The sequence below is a fragment of the Diplotaxodon limnothrissa genome, linkage group LG5, assembly GCF_057381915.1.
Source record: "Diplotaxodon limnothrissa isolate DT_005_m linkage group LG5, D_limnothrissa_male_GT1.1, whole genome shotgun sequence".
NCBI classification, from domain to species: Eukaryota; Metazoa; Chordata; class Actinopteri; order Cichliformes; family Cichlidae; genus Diplotaxodon; species Diplotaxodon limnothrissa.
Window position 1 is genome coordinate 4,128,276 of NC_140600.1, and position 22,345 is coordinate 4,150,620.

Sequence of the window (22,345 nt, forward strand, 5' to 3'; positions counted from 1 at the left end):
GATGCCAGTCTGAAGTCACTGACCCAGAAGTGACCCTCAGTCTGAAATTGCCATAATAATCCAAGATCAGGTGCTTGATTTTGCTGGGAACATGGTGGAGGTGTAGAGCACGCCCAATCAGCTTGTGTGGGATAGACCCACAGGCATTTGTCAGGTCAAGCCACAAAACAGCTAGGTCGCCCTTGTTCTTGTGGGCTCCTCTTATAAGGTGTGTAACTACGTTAGTGTGCTCTAGGCAACCAGGAACTACTGGGAGCCCCCCCCCCCTGTTCTGAACTGACGGATCAATGTAGCTGCTTCTAAGAAGAAACTCGGTCAGTCTCCGGGAGACGATGCTAAACAAAACCTTCCCCTCTGCGCTCAATAGCGAGATGCTCCAAAACTGGTTGATGTTTTTCGAGTCCTCCTCTTTGGGAATCCAGACTCCCTCTGTGCACCTCCACTGGTCATCAACTCTTGCTCTCTGCCATATCACCTTTAAGATCTTCCACAGATGTCGGAGAAGCACTGGGCAGTGCTTATGGGACCTGGGGAGGATGCTGAGCAGGCTGACTTGATGACCTCACACACCACCTTCAAACTTGGCTCTGTCAACTTAAACTCTGCTATGGGGGGTTGACGAGAGCTTCATTAGGTCCCAAATCTTGTTCCCTCTGTGGGTCACTCATGATGTCTTGAAGGAAGTGACTCACCTCCTCTATTGAGCATTTCAGCTGGCCGCTGTGTTTGTCCCGAGCAGTTGTTTTAGCAATAAAAGCTGCTCGTTTCCTGGCTCTCTCTCTTCCCCGTCTCCTGTGCCACTCTGCTCTGTGGAGGATTATCAGCTTCTTCCTCAAGATGTCACGCAGTCTGTCCTGACTCTCAACACTCTTAGTTCTCAGACTGGAAATCAAACGTGTGATTAAAACACAAGTTTAACTTATAAATACATGTTCATACTTTTATTTTACAATCAGAGAGAAAGAAAAAGAGAAGGGAAAGGTGCAGGACAGACAGAAAGGTGACAGGCTCAGGCTATATACACTAGTACAAAAATAGCACAGGGAGTATTTCCTGTTTTATTAGTATTTATTTTATTAGGGGTACTAAATAAGATGAGAGCTAAATTTAAGTATAAAGTGGTTAAGTTTGTACACTGGCCAAATGTTTGGGTCCTGTGAATAAACTACTATTCTTTTAACTTAACAAGTGAACTGTCTGCTTGTTTCTTCTTAAAATAAATATGGCTCAACACCACCAACAGAACCAGCTAAGGCAGCATAACCGAAATAACCGAACTAACATTAACATTAGTGTAATTGATCGTGCTGTTTTTGCGGGGCTGTAAAAGTGATTTTAAGCTCAGTGTCAAGGTCCTCCTGTCCTCCACAGCTGTCTGCTAATGTTTATGCAGCATTCACACCCTTTTTACATGTTTCAGCTTGTTCTGTTTGTGAATATTCTGGCATTAGTTATTCATAAAATCGTAATGTCTTTTTAACGTTAAAGTCGATCTTTGAATGGCGTGCATCATAAAGTAAAAGCTTTAAAAGCAAGTGGAACCTGCATTAAGTACTAACTAACATCACTAATGTCAGATAACTTTGCTGACATGCAGCCAAATTGAACTTTTTCATGATCTTTGTCATTGGAACATTTGTATCGCTGCACAAATAAGTGAGATAAAACCCAGTAATTACTTTTAAAATTTTACTTTTTGGCTGTCGCGTTTGAGCCATTTTTAAAAAATTGTATTTATTTATTTATTATTTCTAATTTCTTTTTTAATTTGTTTCCTTTTTTCTCTATTTTTTCCCCCGACGTGTTTTTTTATGCTTTTGCTGCATTTATTCTGCTTTCGTTTGGCCCCTCGGGGCCACCGTAGTAAAATGGCATTTCAACAGTGTACATTATGTAGCGATGTCGCCGGGGGGCGCTATATTTCCACCGGGTCCTGCACATTGATACGCCGTAGAAGAAGACTTAGTATTGTAAACACAAGGATATGGCTGACGAGAGGGGTGGAGGGGAAGACAACGCCAACGACAACATGGGGAACCAGTTACAGCTCTTACCAGGTACCCGTTAAGCTGACCGAAAGCCTGCTCGGTGTTTTCACCGGGACAGTGCGTTTCTCTTCCTCCTGCTAAATGCTAGCTAACACACCTCCACAGCAGGCCACTGTTAGTGATCACTCTCACTGTCTCAACCCTCTGCTTTCGCTTTCTTTTCAATTATGCCATCAGTGCGATTTATTAAGGTGAAGCTTTTACGTCTAAGGCTTGTCAACGAGCTACCTAACTTAGCCTCTCTGTGTACACTTGTGCGCTGTGACAGACAATGAGGAGGAGGAAGAGGAGGATGACATGGAGACCGAAGATCGAGACAGTGAGGAGGCAGAAAAGCCCAACATCATCACCTTTGACCCTAGTCTTCCCACATCACATTCAGTGAGTCATGCATCACAATCCCTCTTATTCTAACATCTTTTTTTACATGATTTGCTTTCATGCATGTGATCCTTCTCAGAGTTTTAGTTTCTCTGCAGCTGCTGTGTTAATCTAACCCCCTTTTTGTGTGCCAGTACCTGGGTTCAGACATGGAGGAGTTTCATGGCCGTACGGTCCACGATGACGACAGCTGTCAGACCATTCCCGTGCTGCCACACACAGCTGTGATGCTGGTGCCGGGCCAGACGCTGCCTCTGCAGCTCTTCAGGCCGCAGGAGGTCAGCATGATGAGGAGCGTCATCCAGAGAGACCGCACTTTTGCTGTGCTCGCACACAGGTGTGTGATGCTGTTAAAATCTCTGTGTATGCTGGCAATCATGGAAAGATGCACAACTCCTACAAATGGAAAGCATTTTTTTGTTTTCATTTGAAGAAAATACAGTTGTGGTCAGAAGGTTGCACACACTCATCATAGGCATGAATGTCACTGCAATTTTGGGCTTTTAATGATGTCTTTGAACTGTTTTTTTCCCCCAGGGTTGAATGATTGTAAAACATATATCAGAAGTTTGAAATTTTTTTTGGATTTTCTCTAATCCATGGAGGGTTAAAGTTATACACTCTGGCTTACACACACTCACTTAAATCTTCAAATATGTGAAGGTTATGCAGTGTCTTTTAACCTGACAAGTCTTAGGTCTATTAATATCTCATTTCTGATCACGGTTGACTACAACTGGTAGTGTCTCTTTCCCAGGATTGACCAATACTTAGAACAATGGGAAAGTCCAAGGACCTCACTATAAAACCAAAATGAATGTTTATGTTTTGTTTATTTGTTATGGTGGCACAGGTGTTTAGATTTTCCTGCACCTCAGGTGATTGCATGAGGGTGTGGTCACATGTTATTTACCTGACACTGGCGTCAGGTGAGGCTGCAAACCTAGTAACACAGTACTAGCTGCATAAATATGGTGCTGATAGCATCATGGTCCAGGTTTGTTTTGTTGCCTGTGGCTCTGGTACATGGCACAAAGTACATGAAATAATGAAAGTGTACCACCTCTAAATTCTTCAACTTTAACTCACTCACAGCTAGATGGTTAAAACGTGTATAGAATTGCATCTTTCAGCAGGGCAATGATCCCAAACACACACAAAAACTTGTTTTGGAATGGCTAAAGCAGGTAAAAGCTTCTGGAATGGTCTTTCTAAAGACCTCAAATCAATTGAAAACTTGTAAACAACACTTAAAAGCCAGGTCCATACCAGGAAATCAATGAATTGAAACGCACTCTTAACAATTCTGCCAAGAAGAGTGGCAGATCCTCTGTGGATTATAGAAAATGGGTTATAGAAAATCCCAGATAAATTCAGGCTTGTGTACTCTAATTCTTGTTTTAATGTTTGTTTGTTTTGTTGTTGTTGTTTTTTTAAGCCAAAATTACTATGGCATTCATGTCCACGTTGAGTGTGTGTGTAACCTTGTGACCACAGCTGCAAATTTCCATGACTCTTCTTTATGTAAACTGTTTCTTGTGGGTCACTGGTGGATAATTCTCAGCATTTCATTTCAATTTCTGCATCTGATGTGTGTCTGCAGCGATACAGGTGAGCCAGATGCAGAGTTTGGAACTACGGCTGAAATCTATGCATACAGAGAGGAGCAGGAGTACGGCATTGAAACAGTCAAAGTGAAGGCTATAGGGAGGCAGCGATTTAAGGTCCACGAGATAAGAACTCAAGCAGATGGGTAAGTTGAAGTTCCCTCATAAAGTATTAAACCAAATGTGGGGGCTGAATTCTTACTGCCAATCCCTGGTTCAAAGATGTGCGACAAATCAACAAAGCCACACATAACCCTTAAAAAATGCCAAATGAAATCAAATATATGCAAAGGAAAAAAATGCAGCCAGCTGTGGAACAGAAAATGGGTGCAAAACATTTTTCTTGTTTAATTCAGAGTTTCTGCAGTAAAAAAAGGAAACTTTGTTTCTTGCATTTAGTGAGACAGCTGTTTTCTACAGGAGTTGCATACCTGCAGGTTTTCAGCCGGACAACTAGTCAGAAACACATTTAGATGAGAAGGAAAACTATGTCAATAATGGCACAGAGACACACCGTCAACAGTCACACAGTATTTGACCACTAGGGGGCAATCTAACACTTGATAAAATCAACTAGAAACACAGGTTTTTATTGCGTCACAAACTGCTTCAAAACAAGTAGCATGGAGGCTGTCTCTAATAGATGTACTTAAAAGAAATGTAGTTTCTTAAAACATTTGCTTGTGGAAACCAGAGATTACAGCAATTCAGCATCGCGCGGATGTGCATGTGGATGTGTAGAGGTGATGTCAGCTCTATACCTATCTATATTACCAAGAGGTGGTAAACAGACTACACAATATGAGATTATTATGATTTTGAACATTCTGCAAAATGTTGTGTATTTTAATAACATACTGTATATTGCAATTTATCATCAACTGCAAAGTATCCCTTTTATCCAGTAAGATAATGTTATGTCATTTTAGTTCTTTTTTTTCTTTTTGCTGCAAAATGAGATTGTCAAACATAACAACACTTATCACTAAAAGTCTGTAATCAGTCTACCTTTGAATGGGGCAAGTTGGCAAGTACACGCAGTCTGTTTCTAATAATTCAATGGTAAATCATTGAAATTTGCATATCTGTTGCTGTCTACATAAACTGAAATTCACATCTATCTATTACATTTATGCTCAGCAGTCTTCCTCTTCCATTGGAACAAAACCAGAATACAACCAGCTGACAGCCAGTTGTGTCGAGTCCCCTCGAGTTGTGCTCATTGACAAAGACTCATTCAGACTGATGGCAAACTGTCTGCATTTATAAATTAGACAGCATGTCTGTGCAAACCTTTAACAATCTCTCTGTGAGTGACTGCAGTCAGTTCAAATCAGAATGTGACTGTTTGCAGAAAGGTTGTCTCCTATTGGGTGATCTGTGCATTTGCCTTATGACTGCACAAGTGGTCATGACTGTGCAACACTCAAGTTCTGGGCAACCATCTCGCCACCATAAGTCCTATTTTTACTTGCGTCACTGAGTCATTAGCTTGCTTTTAATGTGGAAGTAGCTTTGTCAAGCTAAGCGTGTCCAGTGTTGGATGGTTTTTCGGTTGAGATGATATATATATATATATATATATATATATATATATATATATATAACAATTCTGTAACTGTAACTTCGGTCGTTGCTGTGCTTTTTTTTTGGAAGTCGAATTTCCCAGAGGAACCCACCCGAGGGATTAATAAAGTTCTATCTTATCTCTTATCTTATATAATGTAAGTTTACTTGGCTAACATTATCACAGGATGATGATGCATGAGATGCCCTCTCGTGCATAGTACTCCCAGAGTATTTTAATTGTATTTAATAAAATATCAATATTTAGTGTCTCCAGATCCATACAATATCACCACACAAAATCACAATCACAATACTATGCTTTTGCAATATTTTTTTTCACCGCCTCTAGAATCATCCTCACATGTTGAAATTTGTGAAGAGGGCTGTTGCAACAACAGATTTACGTTTCTGACTTATTCCAGAGTTCAGTGCAGCTGCGTAAATGCAAAGCATATTGTCTTTTTGGACTGAAAACAAAGGAAGCATTGATAAAGATGTATCTATTGAAGTCATGTAATAGATCATATTAACCCACATCCTCCCTGGAAATCATCGGCACATACTGTCCATAAAAATGAGGCTTTATTAAGGCATTTTCCTTTTCTCTAATTGAGGTTATATAATACACATACAGTGGTTGCCATGATTGTGTTGACCTTCTCTTGTGACTCTTGGAAAATACAGCATTTAATCAATCACTCAATTACATGCAGTCTGCTCTTTCTCTTGTTTAAAATTAAAATATACTTTGTACTTTTTCTGTCTATTCTTTCTATTTCAGTAAACATCCTCCCTGTAATGTTTCTAAGATTTCCTGCAGAGGGAAATATTTGTAGGGTGTGTCAGGGATAAGAATCTGCCTTTCATGGGTGGAGGTGGAGGGTTATCAGTCACATCCAGTAGAGACAGTGAGTCTGTGTTACCTTATTTGACAGAGGTCTGTGCATTTTCCCAATATTTTATATAGTTTGATAAACAAAATGTGTATCATGCTACAGAAATTACACCCCAGTTAACAAACCCTTAAAATCTGTTGACTTTTATCCCCCCTCTTTGAGAATGGCACCAAGCTCATTATGTGGAAGCTCATAATTTGATATTTGAGTCTGAATTATTACTTTTTTTTGGGAGGGGACTATGACAAAATGTCTCTCAGATGTGTAAAGGGATGAAATGGCTTAGTAATTATATTTTAGATCAGATTAAAAGGTCAAGTCTGGACAGACATGGATTTAGCCCTACAGCTGTGAGGCAGCGTTTCTTGTTTCTCTGTGGTCTGGCTTTGCTTTGTATTTCTCTGCACGAAGTTCACTGAGAATAATCTGTGTCGGGCACTGGCAAAATATTTCTTATTGTCGAGTGAGGAAAAAACCCAGATGGCACCTTTTTGTGATCACCTCAATGATCCAAACATCCTGTAATGTAGCGTTTGGCCAGTGCACCATTTGTTTAATCTACTATTCGCCTGCTCAGTTTCACTCATATTCTGCTGTCATCATTCACATTTCCCTTCTTTTGTGTCACGGGTCTTTGTTATTGTCTGCTTTTGTTCCTCTTCTCAGGATCAAACAGGCTAAAGTGCAGATCCTTCCAGAACGAATCCTTCCAGACCCCCTCTCCGCTGTGCAGCTAACGCCTCTGTCCAGGCTCCACATGCACCCTTCTTCCAAACCTCCAAGTCAGAGCTGCAAACAGGCTCAGTGCTGGTGGAATAACTACAAACAGGTACAGAGAATCATGCACAAACGTGAAATCTGTGTGCGCTTTCTAAAAGTAACAGTTTCTACTTTTGGAGATGTTTGAATCAGATGACAGTGACAAGAAAGTTAAGATGAATTTCCTCATCTAAGATGCAAAATGTATTTTTCCACTTTGAGAAACTGTTCAGTAAAACATCAGATCAGTCGGTGCCTGTTTAAGATAAGATAAGATAAGATAACCTTTATTAGTCCCACACGTGGGAAATTTGTTTTGTCACAGCAGGAAGTGGACAGTGCAAAAGTTATGTGGCAAAAATTAGAATACAATAAGAATAAATACAGTACACAACTGTACAGAATAGAATAAAATAAAATACTATATACAGTAGAATAAAATAAAATAAATATACAATAAGATAAAAATAGAATACAAATACTATATACAACTGAGTAAAAATACAACGATGACAGAAAGGATTATTGCACTTAGTATTATTGCATATGTATGGATGTGTGTGCTTGATCAGTTAAAGTCTTTGTTGTGGAGTCTGACAGCAGTGGGGAGGAAAGACCTGCGAAATCTCTCCGTCCCACACCGTGGGTGCCGCAGTCTCCCACTGAAGGAGCTGCTCAGTGCTGTCACAGTCTGCTGCATGGGGTGGGAGATGTTGTCCATCAGGGATGACAGCTTAGCCGCCGTTCTCCTGTCACTCACCACCTCCACTGGGTCCAGAGGGCATCCTAGAACAGAGCTGGCCCTTCGGATCACCCTGTTCAGTCTCTTCCTGTCCCCAGCAGAGATGCTGCCGCCCCAGCAGACCACGCCATAAAAGATAGCAGAAGCCACAACAGAGTCATAGAATTTCTTCAGGAGTGGGCCCTCCACTCCAAACGACCTGAGTCTCCGCAGCAGGTACAGCCTGCTCTGCCCTTTCCTGTAGAGGGCGTCTGAGTTATGAGTCCAGTCCAGTCTATTGTTCAGATGAACACCAAGGTACCTGTAGCTGTCCACTATTTTGCCACTATTGCAGAGTCATCAGAGAACTTCTGCAGGAAGCACTGGGTGGAATTGTGGGAGAAGTCTGCAGTGTAGATGGTGAAGAGGAACGGAGCCAGAACCGTTCCCTGTGGGGCCCCCGTACTGCAGACGACCCTGTCCGACACACAGCCCTGAGTCCTCACATACTGTGGTCGGTCGGTGAGGTAGTCCAGGATCCAGGTAGTGAGGTGATGGTCCACTCCAGAGTTCACCAGCTTGTCCTTTAGAACCGAGGGAAGAATGGTGTTGAAGGCACTGGAGAAATCAAAGAACATGATTCTCACAGTGCTTCCAGCGGTCTCCAGGTGAGCGAGGGAACGATGTAGGAGGTGAATGACGGCATCATCCGCTCCAATGCCAGGCTGGTAGGCAAACTGAAGTGGGTCCAGTGATGAGCTTATTAGGCGCCGAAGCTGAGCCAGGACCAACCGCTCCAGGGTCTTCATCAGGTGGGATGTCAGAGCCACCGGCCTGTAGCTGTTGAGGTCCTTGGGGCGTGAAGTCTTTGGCACTGGTACAACACAGGAGGTTTTCCAGAGCTGTGGGACTCTTCCCAACCTCAGGCTCAGGTTGAAGAGGTGCTCCATCACCCCACACAGTTGGTCCGCGCAGGACCTGACGACCCTCGAGCTGTCAGGTCCTGCGCGGACCAACTAAATAATCAAAGTCTAGTTTTGTGTGAAAGTGAAGACCTGAAATACATTCAAAGAATTACTAGAAATATGTGGTGAAGTTTCCATTTGAATCATGAGCAAAATGAGCATTTTCACCTGAATCCTTTTCACTGAATCCCACCCTAATCCTATACTGTTAGATCCAAAGGTTTTTGGACAGTGACATAAAAAAAGATTATGCCTCTCTACACCACCACAGTAGATTTTAAATCAAATCACAATTTTTCCTAAAATGTTGCATTAACTACCTAAAAGTAATTGGACAAACTAACATAATGTTAATTACATGGAATGTCTTTAATACTTGATGAAAGTCTGTGGACATAATCAAAAGCTGTTTCCTCCCCTGTGATCCTCTGCTAGACCTTGGCTCTCTCTGCCTTTAGTTTTGTCTTTGATAACTGAAAAGCATGCTCTGTTGGGTTGAGATCAGGTGACTAACTTGGCCACCGAAGAATATCTAAAATATTTTGCCTTGAGAAAATCTCAGCTTGCTTTTGCAGTATGCTTTGGGTCATAGTCCATTTGCAGTGTGAAGTGCAGGATTTGGTTGAATCTGAGCAGACATAGCCCTGTACACTTTTATCAGTCATTCATCCTCCTGCTTCTATCAGCAGTCACATCGTCAATAAACACTAGTGGTCCAGTTCCACTGGCAAACGATACATGCCTGTATCATGACACTTCCTGCACTATGTTTCACAGATGTATTTTGATTTGGCTCAAGGGCTGTTTTTTTCCTTCTCCATACTTTTCTCTTCCTAGCTCGTACAAGTTCTTCTTGGGTTCATCTGTCCAAAGAACTTATTTTAGACCGACGCGGGCTCTTTTAGATGTTTTCTTTAGATGTTTTCTGGGAAAGTCTAATCTGTCCTCTTATGGCTGAAGGGGTATTGTCGTCATCACAGTTAGCGGGATGATTGTGAGTTTGTGAATGTGATAACTCGAGAATGAGGCAATGTTTGAATTTAATACAGTGGGTGCAGCTAATAAAAATCTCAACGACCTTGAGTTTGAGCCCAAGGTCAAGTTTTCTGAAAATCTTTTAAACGCAGTAACACAAGAAGAAGTTCATGTAGGGTTTTGAAATTGATCCCACAGGTGTCTCTGCTACTAGGGTGAGTCATACCATTGGCGATTATCAGTGTTTTTGTTCTTTAGTGTAACCAGTAGTTTGCACCTTCTTGTAAATCCTCCTTTCCCAATCATGAAGTCATCTCTTAATTGTAGACTTTGACAATGATGCAACTGTATCTCACTGAGTGTTCTTGACTTGGTCAGGTGTTGCTATTAAATTAATTTGGTTATGATCATTTGGTAGGGGTCGTCTGTGGTCTTTCAGGCCTTTGATTGTTGATTTGGACCTAAAGTTTGTGCTGTCCCTCGTAGGTTTATTTACTTTTTTCAGTCTAATGATGGCCTCCCTCACTTCCAACAACATCTCGCCAACGAGGGAAGAGACCTTATCTGCCCATTATACTGATTAACATTCAATTGTCCAATTACCTCTGAGCCCCTGAAAATTGTTATTAAAAACAATTTAAAAAAAACCCCAAGATAAAAACGTCTCTAACTCCTAAACTGTTAATGCAGTTAGTAAAACTACTTGAATTAAAGCTGAAATCCTGCCAATTCAAACGCATTTTGATTGTCTGATTCAGATCTGTTGTGATGAAGTACTGAGGCAAAATTGCAAAAAATGTGTCATTGTCCAAAAATTCTGGGATTTTTACCTCCATAAACTGTAAGTGGTAAAAAAAAAGATAAGCGGCTTTTTTCTGTCTTGTAATATTAAATACTGCCTACATTTAACTGAATGCTGAATTAGCTTGATATTTTTATGGTTCAGCATGTTTGGAGTTGGGCATGCTAATCTTTATTGTTTGACATTTCCAAATACAACCTGTACATATAACCTATGGTGTGTTTAGTTAGTACATAGTTCATTTTAATCCAGTTCACTCACATGAATTGACTAGTTGTTGCAGCTGATGTGTTTCATAATGTAAAGATGTGAAATAAATCAATACAGTTAAAAACAGTAGAGAAAGTGACTTAGTGCAGATGTGTTGGCAGGTGTTAGATTGTTTTAGTAGGAGAAAATGTTAATGTCTACTGTTAAAGGAGAATAAGTAGATGACATGTTAAGGTATCTGTGCAGGTGACATTAACACTGGATGTGAAAGTAGCCCATGTGCAAAACCGTGACCTGGAACATGCTACTTTTACTTCTCTATATGACAAAGGGACGGATCTTGTGTTGCTTCCATAATCATCAGATTAGATTTGATTTAAGTGATACATGTGTTATTGACCACAGAGAAAGTTTCACTGTGCCAGTCTGACGCCATGGCCACCCTGGGTCTACGCACTCTATGATTCAGTAAGTACTGCAGCCCGCGGCACTTCCTCCTCTATATATATAAACATGACACACAAATGAATATAAACCAAGATTTCTCGGCTTTTGGTGGTTCACCTCACAGGAGTCGCTCATGAACAGGGTGAAGAAACAGCTTCATGAATGGGATGAGAATCTGAAGGATGATTCCCTCCCGGCGAATGCAGTAGGTCAGACTATGTTGATTTTATTCCAGAAGGTACAGGTACAGATGCAGACAAAATTATTACCTCCCCTATTATTAAAGTGATGAAGTCAAGGGGAATTTCTACATAGCTTTTCTAAACACACTAGTTTTTTTGCAGAATGTCACTTGAGAAAGTGTTGTTCCAAAAATAAAATAAAATAAGTTTAGATTTAAGAAAAGGAATTGTTGATGGTCACAAGGCAGGAGATGGATATACAAGGTTTTCTGAGAGTCACGAACTGGAGTGAGACGTATCAATAATAAATTCAAAGAGAGCTATTAATACAGAGCAAGCCTGGCAGAGGCAGGAAGCCAAAAAGGCTTCCAAAGGCTCTGGAATGAAAACTAGTGAGAGATGTGTTTAAAGACCCCAGAACAAAATGCAGAGACACTAGTAAATGATTTAGCAAAGTCAGAAATTGTAGGATCAAAGGACACTCACTGGAACGCCGCACAGGAATGGACTGCAAGGTTGCTGAAGGGGAAAAACTCCACTTCTGTAGAAAAAGACACTTTTAAACCAGACTGAAATATGCTAAAGACAACCTGGAAAAAGATTACGCAGAACTATTTGGCCACAGAAACGTTGCTTATATCTGGAGGAAGAAGAGCGGTGGACAGCCCAGAGAGCACCACAATGAAACATGGTGGTCGGAGTATCATGTAGGGATTCTTCGGTGCATCTGGAACTAGGAATCTCATCAAGGTGGAAGGAATAAAGAAGAAAGACATGGAGATTTTAAAAGAAAGCAGTCAGCAGCATAACTGGTTCTGGGTCATTGCTTTGTCTTCCAGCACAGTGACTCAAAACATACATGGCTCCTGGTGAAGAATTGCTATCAGAAGACCAAAGTGAACATTACTGGCTAGTCTGCACAAAGCCCTGGCTTGAATCCGAATGAAAATTTATGGTGTGTACCGAAGACCAGAAGGAGGAGGGGGTGGTGGAGATTGACCAAAGAAGAATGGGCTGGGATTGCTCAGAAGACGTGTGTGAAAACCACAACAAATATCTGCAAGGTGTTACCCAGAAAAAAGGATACGCAATAGATTATTAGCATCAGGGGGGTTAATAATTTTCACCTGATTGTTTCTGTTTCTTGTGAAATTGTTTTGTTTCTGTGTGCAAAGTAAAATATGGTACGCAATCCCTATTGGGAACTACTTTTTTAGGGGGGCTAATAATTCTGTCCTCATCTGTATGTAAACATGCACACTCGCAATTTGTTTGTGTTCGTTGTACTTTCTGTCCTCTTTATTTCATCGCTCTCTTGTCCTTCTGTCTACGCTCTGTCAGATTTCTCCTACAGAGTAGCAGCCTGTCTGCCCATAGATGATGCTCTGCGGCTCCAGCTATTAAAGATTGGCAGCGCCATCCAGAGACTTCGCTGTGAGCTAGACATTATGGATCGGGTAAGTAAAAGTCACCAACAGCCTCGCTGACCTGCCCCAAACCTCAGACATAATTTGTCTTATGCAGTGATAAGATTCCTACTTGTGCTTTACTGAGCACACAGTGTCCCTCTGGTGTGTCTTGTTATATTTAACCATGTCTGACGGGGGCTGACAGATGTGTTAGTGCTGCAATATTTCAGTTTTCAGAGTCAAAAGCAGCCATTGCAGCATTTAAGGTTAATGGACCGGTATTTAGCATGCAGTGAACATCAGCTGTTTGTCACCTTGAAGGGGTTGATCTGATTTTAAGGAGAGGTTGGACACAGCAAGAGAGCTATCCATATTTCAATTAAAGAAAAAAACTCAAAACAAAGCACTCTGGCCACTGTAGATCACAGTGCAGCGTTTTAGCTTTCATTCAAAGGTTTTTTACAGAAAGCTTTGTATTACCTGTTTAGGAATTTTGGCAATTTATGTGCATAGTCCCTCATTTTCAGAGGTACAAAATGAACTGGACGATTGACTGACAAGGCTAGTTGAAGCCTTTTCCCCGTTATTTAATGAGAAATAAAGTATATGTAATATATGTAAGTTAAGATCATCTAACTAAGTCAGGTTCTGTCAGGTTCTCCAATCAAGAGTCTTCTTCATGAGTTTTAGACTTTAGGCTCCTTATTCAAATTATGTAATTTTTTTTTCAGTTGCTTTTGAGTCTCTGAAAATGGGACACTGTATAAAAATGGCTGAAATCCCCACACAGTTAATGCAGGACTTGAAGCGTCTGGAATTAAAGCTCAAAGTCTACAATCTTGATTCTTTAATTTGAAACTCACTGTGGTGGTGTAAAGGTGCTTAATTACAACAAATTATGGACCTAACTGTATATGACACACCCGATCTCACTGCCACCTTTCCTTTTACTTCCATCACAAATCATCCTGATATGCTCTTCACCTTTCTTCCATGACCGGCGGCTCTCTGAATGGACAACACATCTGATATCGTAGTGGCTCACACTATGATATCAGGGTCTTAATCTAATAACAAATTTAAAAAAAAAAGATTGCAATCAAGGTACTTAAAAATATTAAATATAAATCACAACAACAGTCGCCTCAAGGCGCGTTATATTGTAAGGTAGACCCTACAATGATAAATTCAGAGAAAAACCCCAAAATCATATGACCCCCTATGAGCAAGCGCTTTGGCCACAGTGGGAAGGAAAAACTCCCTTTTAACACGGAGAAACCTCCAGCAGAACTAGGCTGGCCTGGAGGGGTGGCCATCTGCTGCGACCGTTTGGGGTAAGAGGATATGTTAAGCTGTTTGATGGCAGCACCATGTCTCTGAAAGCTGGGATGAAAACAAAAAAGTCTGGGAAAGGAAGCAAGGTACTAAAAAGAAATCATTTTGCAACTAATGAATTAAATTGACAAGAGGCCAGTAACATGAGTGGGTATAACATTTTTTTTTAAAAAGCACCTTAGAGAGGTAGAGTTCCTCAGAAGTAAAGATGGGCTGGCCTTCACCAATCTGCAACAAATTGTTCCTCAGTGTAAACATACAGTACGTAACATCAAATGACTCGGAGAAGAATAGGACAACATTCCTCTCGTCAGTTCTTAGTCATTTACAGACTGATTTACTAACATGTTTTCTATGTTGTGAATGAAAAATGGTTTTAAAAAAAAAAAAGAAAAAAAGGTGTGGCTCTAGTCAGTTAGCCAAATCCAAATAATAAGGAGTAAAATTAGAAAAACAAACAAACATCTAATTGGTTAGCAAGCTCAGATGACTGATTCAGGAGGAGGATGGTAAGTTAATGTTAATGATTTTCCAGGCATGTTTATATAAACAGTGATCAGTGTGTCGCACTTGTGTTGAATCAGAAGCTGAAGCTTGATTTGTGAAGTGCTCGTTAAATGTGTTTGCCCATTATCTGTTGTCCCTTCTTTCTGATTGAGGATAATAATCCCTCTCACCAACGACACTGACGTGACCTGAGCTCGGGCCATGTTTTGAGTCGCATTTGTGGAAGCGTGACGAATGGCATGATTAATATAACGCCCTCAATGAGCCTCAACAGTGGACGCTTTGCTTTGAAAATATGTGACATGTATACATATTGTTAAAACCCTCTTTTCTCTCCTCCTCCTCAGTGCACGTCGCTGTGCTGTAAACAGTGCCAGGACACGGAAATCACCACAAAAAATGAGATCTTCAGGTGAGCGCTTGTTTTTGATTTTTGTTAAAATAGTAGTTGATAGTGATCAGCACATAGTGGTTCCGTCTCAGCACTAGTAACATCCTTCTCACATCACTGGAAATTTGGATTCAGTAATAGAATAAAAGATGATGTAACCAACTTCACAGATTTCACAGATTTCCATGTTCAAGTCGGCAGTTTTTCCTGCTTTTAACAATAATGGAGTGTAGTAGACTTTTATAGTTTTTTGAGTTGTTTCCGGAGCAGCTGGCATAATTGGGGGTGGAGGTTTATGACAGTTTTATTAGGTCTTATTATACAAGTTCTTCTTGTTTTTTTTTCTTCATTGTAATCACTGAAATTATTAGCACGTCAAAGTTAAGACCAATTTGTCTGTCTGAGAGTTACGTAAACTCTGGGATTACATCAGGAAAGTAAGTGGTGCTTCTCTACACCTCCTCACTCACACAGTCTAAGTGCACTCTCTTATATGCACACTGTTATATAATGTCATTTTCTGACGGTTTGCTGTGTAATGGTTAATCTGTTTGTCCAACAGTGACACAAAAAACCTTGAACAGTCATGAAATTGCCCAGAACATTCTTAGGGGTTTATGAGAAAAGTGCACTCTCTGTTTTGTCATCCATATATTTTGAGTCAGAGAGTGATTATGTGTGAGAGAGGCAAGCAGACTAATAGTTGAAGCACTGCCTCTGACGAATTTACATACTGTATGGTGCTAATGCATCTTCTTTCAATGCCAGAGCAGAAGTACATTAAATGTAACCAAATTACCGCTTTAAAGACTGACTGAAAATGAAGTTTTTGGGGCTGATTATACTTAGTGTGTTTGTGTGTGTGGGACATCAAAATGTCTTTTGATGCGTCATTTCTGATTGTGTTTGGCTTTTGATACTTCAAACCTTATTCATGGTGTGGGTTTAGCGCTGTACAGGAGCTGCTCTACCGCCTGGCTGTAGCGGTAGAGCAGCCAGGCGGTAGAATTGGTCACCTACTAATCGGAAGGTTGGTGGTTCGATCCCTGGCTACTCCAGTCTGCATGTCAAGTGTCCTTGGGCTTCGGAGAGCAACCCCAAGTTGCTCTCCGATGTATCCATCGGAGTATGAATGTGCGTGACCGTAGTTAGGAAGCACTCAGTATAGAGAAAGTGCTTGTGAGAATGGGTGTGATTGGGTGCATGTGGCATGTTGTATAGAGCGCTTTGAGTACTCCAGGAGAGTAGAAAAGAGCTATACAAGAATCAGTCAATTTACAATTTTACCACTTACAGTACTGTGCAAAAGTCTCGAGTCATCTTCATTTCTTTATATTTTGCTTCCAAGCAGCCAGACTTTCTTGTAACCTTTTCAAGTTGTTTTAAGCAATAGTTCTTCAGGCTTTTCTGAAGGTCTTTGGAAGTTTTCCGTTCGACATTTTCACTCCGTTTCAGTGTAAACCTTGTAACTGACCATTTTGAGAGGAATGTTTTTATTTATTAAGCCACGTAACACTGACCTATGGATCATTCAAGCATAAAAAAGACACCTAGCTCAAGTGATGAACCAGTATTGTGTCTAGACGTAATACAAACAACCAATTTTAAATGGCGTCTTTAGGTACTTTGTTACTGTCAGCCTACTACAAAACACATAATTTAATCACATTTGTTTTTGTTGACTCTATAATAAATGCCACAGATAATACAGTTTACAGCATAAAATAGTATTTTTTGCACCAACAAGGTGATTCGCAAAGAGATATTAGGAAAACCTGCCATTGTCTATGGTCTGTCCTTAAAGAAATGTAGGAAAACTGGACAGGACAAAAGAAGAAATGACAGGCTGAAGTAACATCAGCAGATGAACAATATCGGAAAGTCTGAAAGACGAATCCAAATTTGAAAAATGCACAATGGAACGATATCAGCCTTGGCTTAGCCTCTCCAGGTTATTGAAACAGTGTGGGGTAATCTTGACAGCACAAACAAAAGACAGTCAAAGAAGCTCTTTGAATGTCCTTCAAGAAGCCTGGAGAACTATTCCTGAAGACTCCTTAAATAAATTAGAAGAAAGCTTTCATAAGTAAGTTCAGGCTGTGTTGAAGTATAAAGGTGATCATAGTAAATATTGACTTTCAAGCTCATTTTACAAACTCTTATTTTACCTTAGATACTGTATTTCATTGTATCATTGCACATGTTTTAATAAATCACTGCACTTTCTTCCCATTTTTCTCCAGGGATGAGTTGAAACTTTTGCGCAGTCCTTTTGAGTTTCCAAATTTCACTCTTAGCTCCATGAAAAGGAGCAAATGTTCTCCTCCAGCTAAAGGTAGATGACAAATAAAGGCAAAAAACCCCCCCATCATAAGAAGCCTTAACCTCAGCCTAACATAACAGCTTCACTGGTCCTGGAGATGAACACCACTCCTCTAAAAGACATTTCCTCATTTTTTTCTCTCCCTGTTTTAATGATGCCACTGTGTAATCAGACCAAATGGGTTGTTATCTGGTGGTGCTAAGGTCTTAGCATAAGATTCATGTTATTTTCATATTCTTCTGTCACTCTGAAAGAGATCATGACCAACAGGAGAGAGGTGATTTCTCCCACTAAGGCAGGAAGTGGATACCAACCATGCCAGTAAAATGCCTTCACGGTATATCAGAGCCAAAGTCCTTCCATCTAGTGGTCAAGCATTCAGTTTTTAAAATTGTGTGAGTCATGCGTACGCCTGCAGTTTTATGTTGCATTTTTAGCTTAGCTGAAAATAGCACAGATGAGATTCAAAGTTCTTAAGAAGCTCCACTGAAAACATTACCCAAAAGAGTTAAAATGCTCTAAGAAGGAAACGATGAAGACAGAAAATTTGTCTTCATTGTTAATATAAAAATGATGAGCACAGCTGAACTTTTTGGCATTTTCAATTTTAGACCTCTTAAAGCCCGTTTCCCCTTTTCATTTTCAGTGTCTCACTTTCATGATGTTTTGTTTTGGCTCAACAGTTTACTGAATTCACACATTTTCCACCTGCCTCTCTCTCTCTCTCTGCCTCTCTCTGCAGCCTGTCCTTGTACGGCCCCATGGCTGCGTACGTCAACCCTCACGGTTACGTCCACGAAACGCTGACTGTCTACAAAGCCAACAACCTTAACCTGGTTGGAAGGCCATCTACGCTGCACAGCTGGTTTCCAGGGTAAATATTTTTAGCATACAGCATGAGTGTGCTTTCCATAAATGGATGTTTTAAGTAAGAGACACATCTCTTGATACCTCACAGCCCAGGGCTTAGAATTTAATGGCATCTGGTGTAGCTGCAAGTTGCTGTGACACTGCTCAGTGCCTGAAATTAAAATGCTTTGTACTGTACTTTGTGTCAACTTGGTTATCAATGGTGCATCTCTTTATGCATGTTCAGGTTGTGCAATCTTGGATTCTGCAGTCAGTGAAGCCTCCAAATTACTTACACTAATAATCCGCTCATCCTTCTTCTCCTGCTTTTCCCATTCAGGGTCACAGGGTGTTAGTCTGTCCTACCTGCCATAGGGCAAAAGTGAGGGTAATCCCTGGACAGGCCATCAGGCTGTCACTGGGCTCATTTAGTAATTAAATAACCCAATTTAAATTCCTGCAACATGATACCTGTGCAAAGCACTTTATGCTGACAGTAATGTCAGTTTTTCTTTTAAAATTTTAAGATATTTTTAAGGTTGTATCACTGAACTACACTGTGAGAGATTTGGTGAATGATAACAGAATTAAACAGACCTGTAAGAATCTGTTTCAGAGTTTTAGAAGTTGAGGTTTAGATTCGACCAGGCGAATCAGACTCCAGAGTGGGACTTGTGATTTGGTTCTGTCGCAGACAAAAACAGTCACACTCTTAAGAGGAATGAGTTTGGACACAAATGACTTCTAGATCAATTTTACTTTTCAGTGCAAACGTGATCTGACCTCATTCCGACTCATCTGAGAGATGTACACATAAACAACTCCAGCAGCTGTGCATGCTCTGAATATTGATACACAGATGAGCAAAATCAACAGTTTCTGTAGTTGCAAACCACTACTTATGTTTTTTCTGCCACATGATAAAATGGGCTACTCCAGTATAATACAGAGTTATTCTAGAAGTTTCTTGAGACATGGTTTGCTTTTGTTTTGTTTTTGCTTTGACTCTGGGCTTACAGAGTAATACTGTGAACTTCTTAGTTATGTGAATTCAAGGTATATTTGACTTTCTGTACATAGTTTTCATTTGTATGTTTCACCTTTACTGTACATGTGATTCGGCGCGTTTTTTACTGAGACATCGTTGAATCTATTCTTATGGCACACTCACAGGGAGGACTGTGTTGGCATTAACTTGGAACTTGGAAGTCATCTAATCATGCGGCAATAGAGTACAGTGCATAAGTCTTAAGTTGCACTTTATTTTTTTATTTGCATTGTTTTCTTGCCTCCAAAGAGCCGGACCTCCTTGTAATTTTTAAAGTGGTCCTGAGCAACAGTTCTTCAGGCTTTCTGCTTGTAGCAAAGTGCCAAAAGTATACACAGTACTGTATGCACTACTGATCACAAATGTGAAAATGTGGCACTTTAATTGCTTTCAGGTACGCCTGGACGATTGCTCAGTGTCGAACCTGCGGATCCCACATGGGTTGGAAGTTCACAGCCACCAAGAAGGACTTGTCTCCACCTCGTTTCTGGGGTCTGACCCGTTCAGCCATGCTCCCTCGTATCCCACAGAGTGAAGGGGAGGAGGGCAGAGAGGGTTCTCGCCTCTTCTGTCTGTGATACCAGACCATCTATTTGCCTCATTCAGAAAATTCCTGCAAACTTCCCACAGTCTGCATCTTTAGCCACTGTCTGGCTGCAGTTTCTTCAATCACAATGCCTGTCACCCCTGGCAACAAATTCAGCATATTAGCAGAAAGGTCATTTTGGCCTTCAGATGGCAATTTTTAAGTGCATATTTGAACAGGCTGGATGTAATTATTATTCTAAAAGGTTCTTAAAATGCGGAGGCAGTGTCGAGGTTGAAAGCAGTCTGTTAGAGTGAGAGTCAAACTGAGACTTGCAGAATAGACCATGATATGTGGTTAAGATCCCAGCATGCAGCTGCCTGATCTGCACCTCTTTCCAGCTGTTTTCCAAATAGAAGAACACACAGACCCACAGGGGGACGCTGAATGCATAATACTCTTTACCTTCACCTCCTCTCCTCTGTCTTAGCTGGCTGCATGCAGCTAAAATTGAGATGTCGTCGGCAAGCTGCGATGGCAGTGTCGAGGTTGAAAGCAGTCTGTTAGAGTGAGAGTCAAACTGAGACTTGCAGAATAGACCATGATATGTGGTTAAGATCCCAGCATGCAGCTGCCTGATCTGCACCTCTTTCCAGCTGTTTTCCAAATAGAAGAACACACAGACCCACAGGGGGACGCTGAATGCATAATACTCTTTACCTTCACCTCCTCTCCTCTGTCTTAGCTGGCTGCATGCAGCTAAAATTGAGATGTCGTCGGCAAGCTGCGATGGCCACTTTAAGCTGTTGTAAAATCCGCACACAGTAATTTAATAGTCTAGCATTCAGATCCTTTGTGAGTTTCTCAGATAGGATTTCTAATATTATTATCAGCTGCGAGAGACCGGTGGAGAAAACTGTTAGAAAGAGAGTGCACTCATGTATGTGTAGATCTGTCACGATAGGAGATATTTTGAATTTTGGAATTACAGCGGATGTATTTTTGTATGCAAGAAGGTTGGAAATTAAGCTAACATATTCATTGATGTTTGGTGAAACTGCAATTTGTTATCACAGTGGATTTGTTTTGTTCGAAACAAAAGAAACTGAAGTGACAATAATGATATTGTGTAATATATCTGATATAATCTGTGTCTGTTTTGTATTCACTAGAGACTCATTATCCCATCTGGAGACGAGCATCATCTTTGATTGCACGAGTGAAAATTAGCGATGCATTGGTGCCTTGCGGCAGACTGTTTATCAAAGGTCAAAGCCCACTGAGACAGAGCAAGAGGAGCATTTACCCTTCTTTTAGTTTGTTCACGCGTGGTATGTTAAAATGGTGTGCCTACGCTCCAGCTCGGTGTCTTTTGAAGTACGAGGAATCGGATTCAGAAAGGCAAAATGATGATAAGATTTAAGAGTTATTATTATTATTATTATTATTATTATTTTAATATTCTCTTGGGTTTGTAGGGTGACAGTTTTCAGGATTCTGTTGCAAGGGTAATGGCTCACGTCTGTATTTATGTACGGTAAAACTGAGGCAGTATTTGTTGTTTATATGGCTGTCGACCGACTGTTTGTAGAGTCTAATTTATTTATTTTTTTGCAAAACTCTTTTGCTGATTCTTTGTTAGGAAATTATCTTTTTATGAGTAAGCTGAGTAACACAATGAGAAATCATCTCGAATGTTTGTCTGATGACATGTTTTTGGATAGAGAACATCATTTTTTGGATAAACGCGTCTTTTTCTTCACTTTTTCTGCTGAGAGAGGAAAACATTGTTCATGTCTGTGGATCACATTAAACTGGCAATAGATACATTTTAACTTTACCCCTCTACCCTTCCAGCAATGCTGCAAAAACTGCAACACTTTCTGTTTACCCCCCCCCCCCCCGTTTCTTTCTACCCTTGATTGTTACTCTGGTTGTTCTGCAGTCTTCTATTATTGCTGCCTGGTGTAAGCTATAGTAGTATGCACATCTACAGACTGGTTTGCAACCATCTAGCAACCACCAGTTACAAGGGAAAAATGAGCATTTCCTGACTGATTAAGAGTGGTTGCTGGGGGTTAATGGTAGCTGCTGGGGAAGTGGTTGCTAAAGATCCAGTTGTGCAGGCCTATTCAGTGACCCCATGGCAACCAGCAGGCACCAGGAGAAAAACTGCCAACTAGTTGACCAAAATCTCCTTGTGATTGCTTTGGTTGCTAGCATATTGCTGTGGTTGTAGTTTGAATTTAAGTGTCTGAGTGTGACACAGACAGGAAATAGAGAAAGTTCACCTTCACAGTAAAAGTTGTCTCAGCTCTGCAGCTAATTTATTCAAGCCACAATTTTTCTTCAAGTTGGGCTAGTGTATAGGAAGTATTTGCAGACGAACATTAAA

General features: G+C 40.7%; 1 protein-coding gene across 1 annotated transcript; it reads left to right on the plus strand.

Annotated features, from left to right (window-relative positions):
* The first annotated feature begins 1,981 nt into the window (after window positions 1–1,981).
* LOC146631441 (protein cereblon-like) lies at window positions 1,982–21,910 on the plus strand. Its single transcript, XM_085353675.1, has 11 exons — window positions 1,982–2,057; window positions 2,317–2,429; window positions 2,564–2,766; window positions 4,033–4,182; window positions 7,168–7,330; window positions 11,339–11,401; window positions 11,505–11,589; window positions 12,904–13,019; window positions 15,161–15,225; window positions 18,270–18,401; window positions 19,819–21,910. Exons 1-11 carry the CDS (start codon window positions 1,985–1,987, stop codon window positions 20,000–20,002), a joined length of 1,347 nt encoding a protein of 448 aa, XP_085209801.1. The 5' UTR covers window positions 1,982–1,984; the 3' UTR covers window positions 20,003–21,910.
* The last annotated feature ends 435 nt before the right edge of the window (window positions 21,911–22,345 follow it).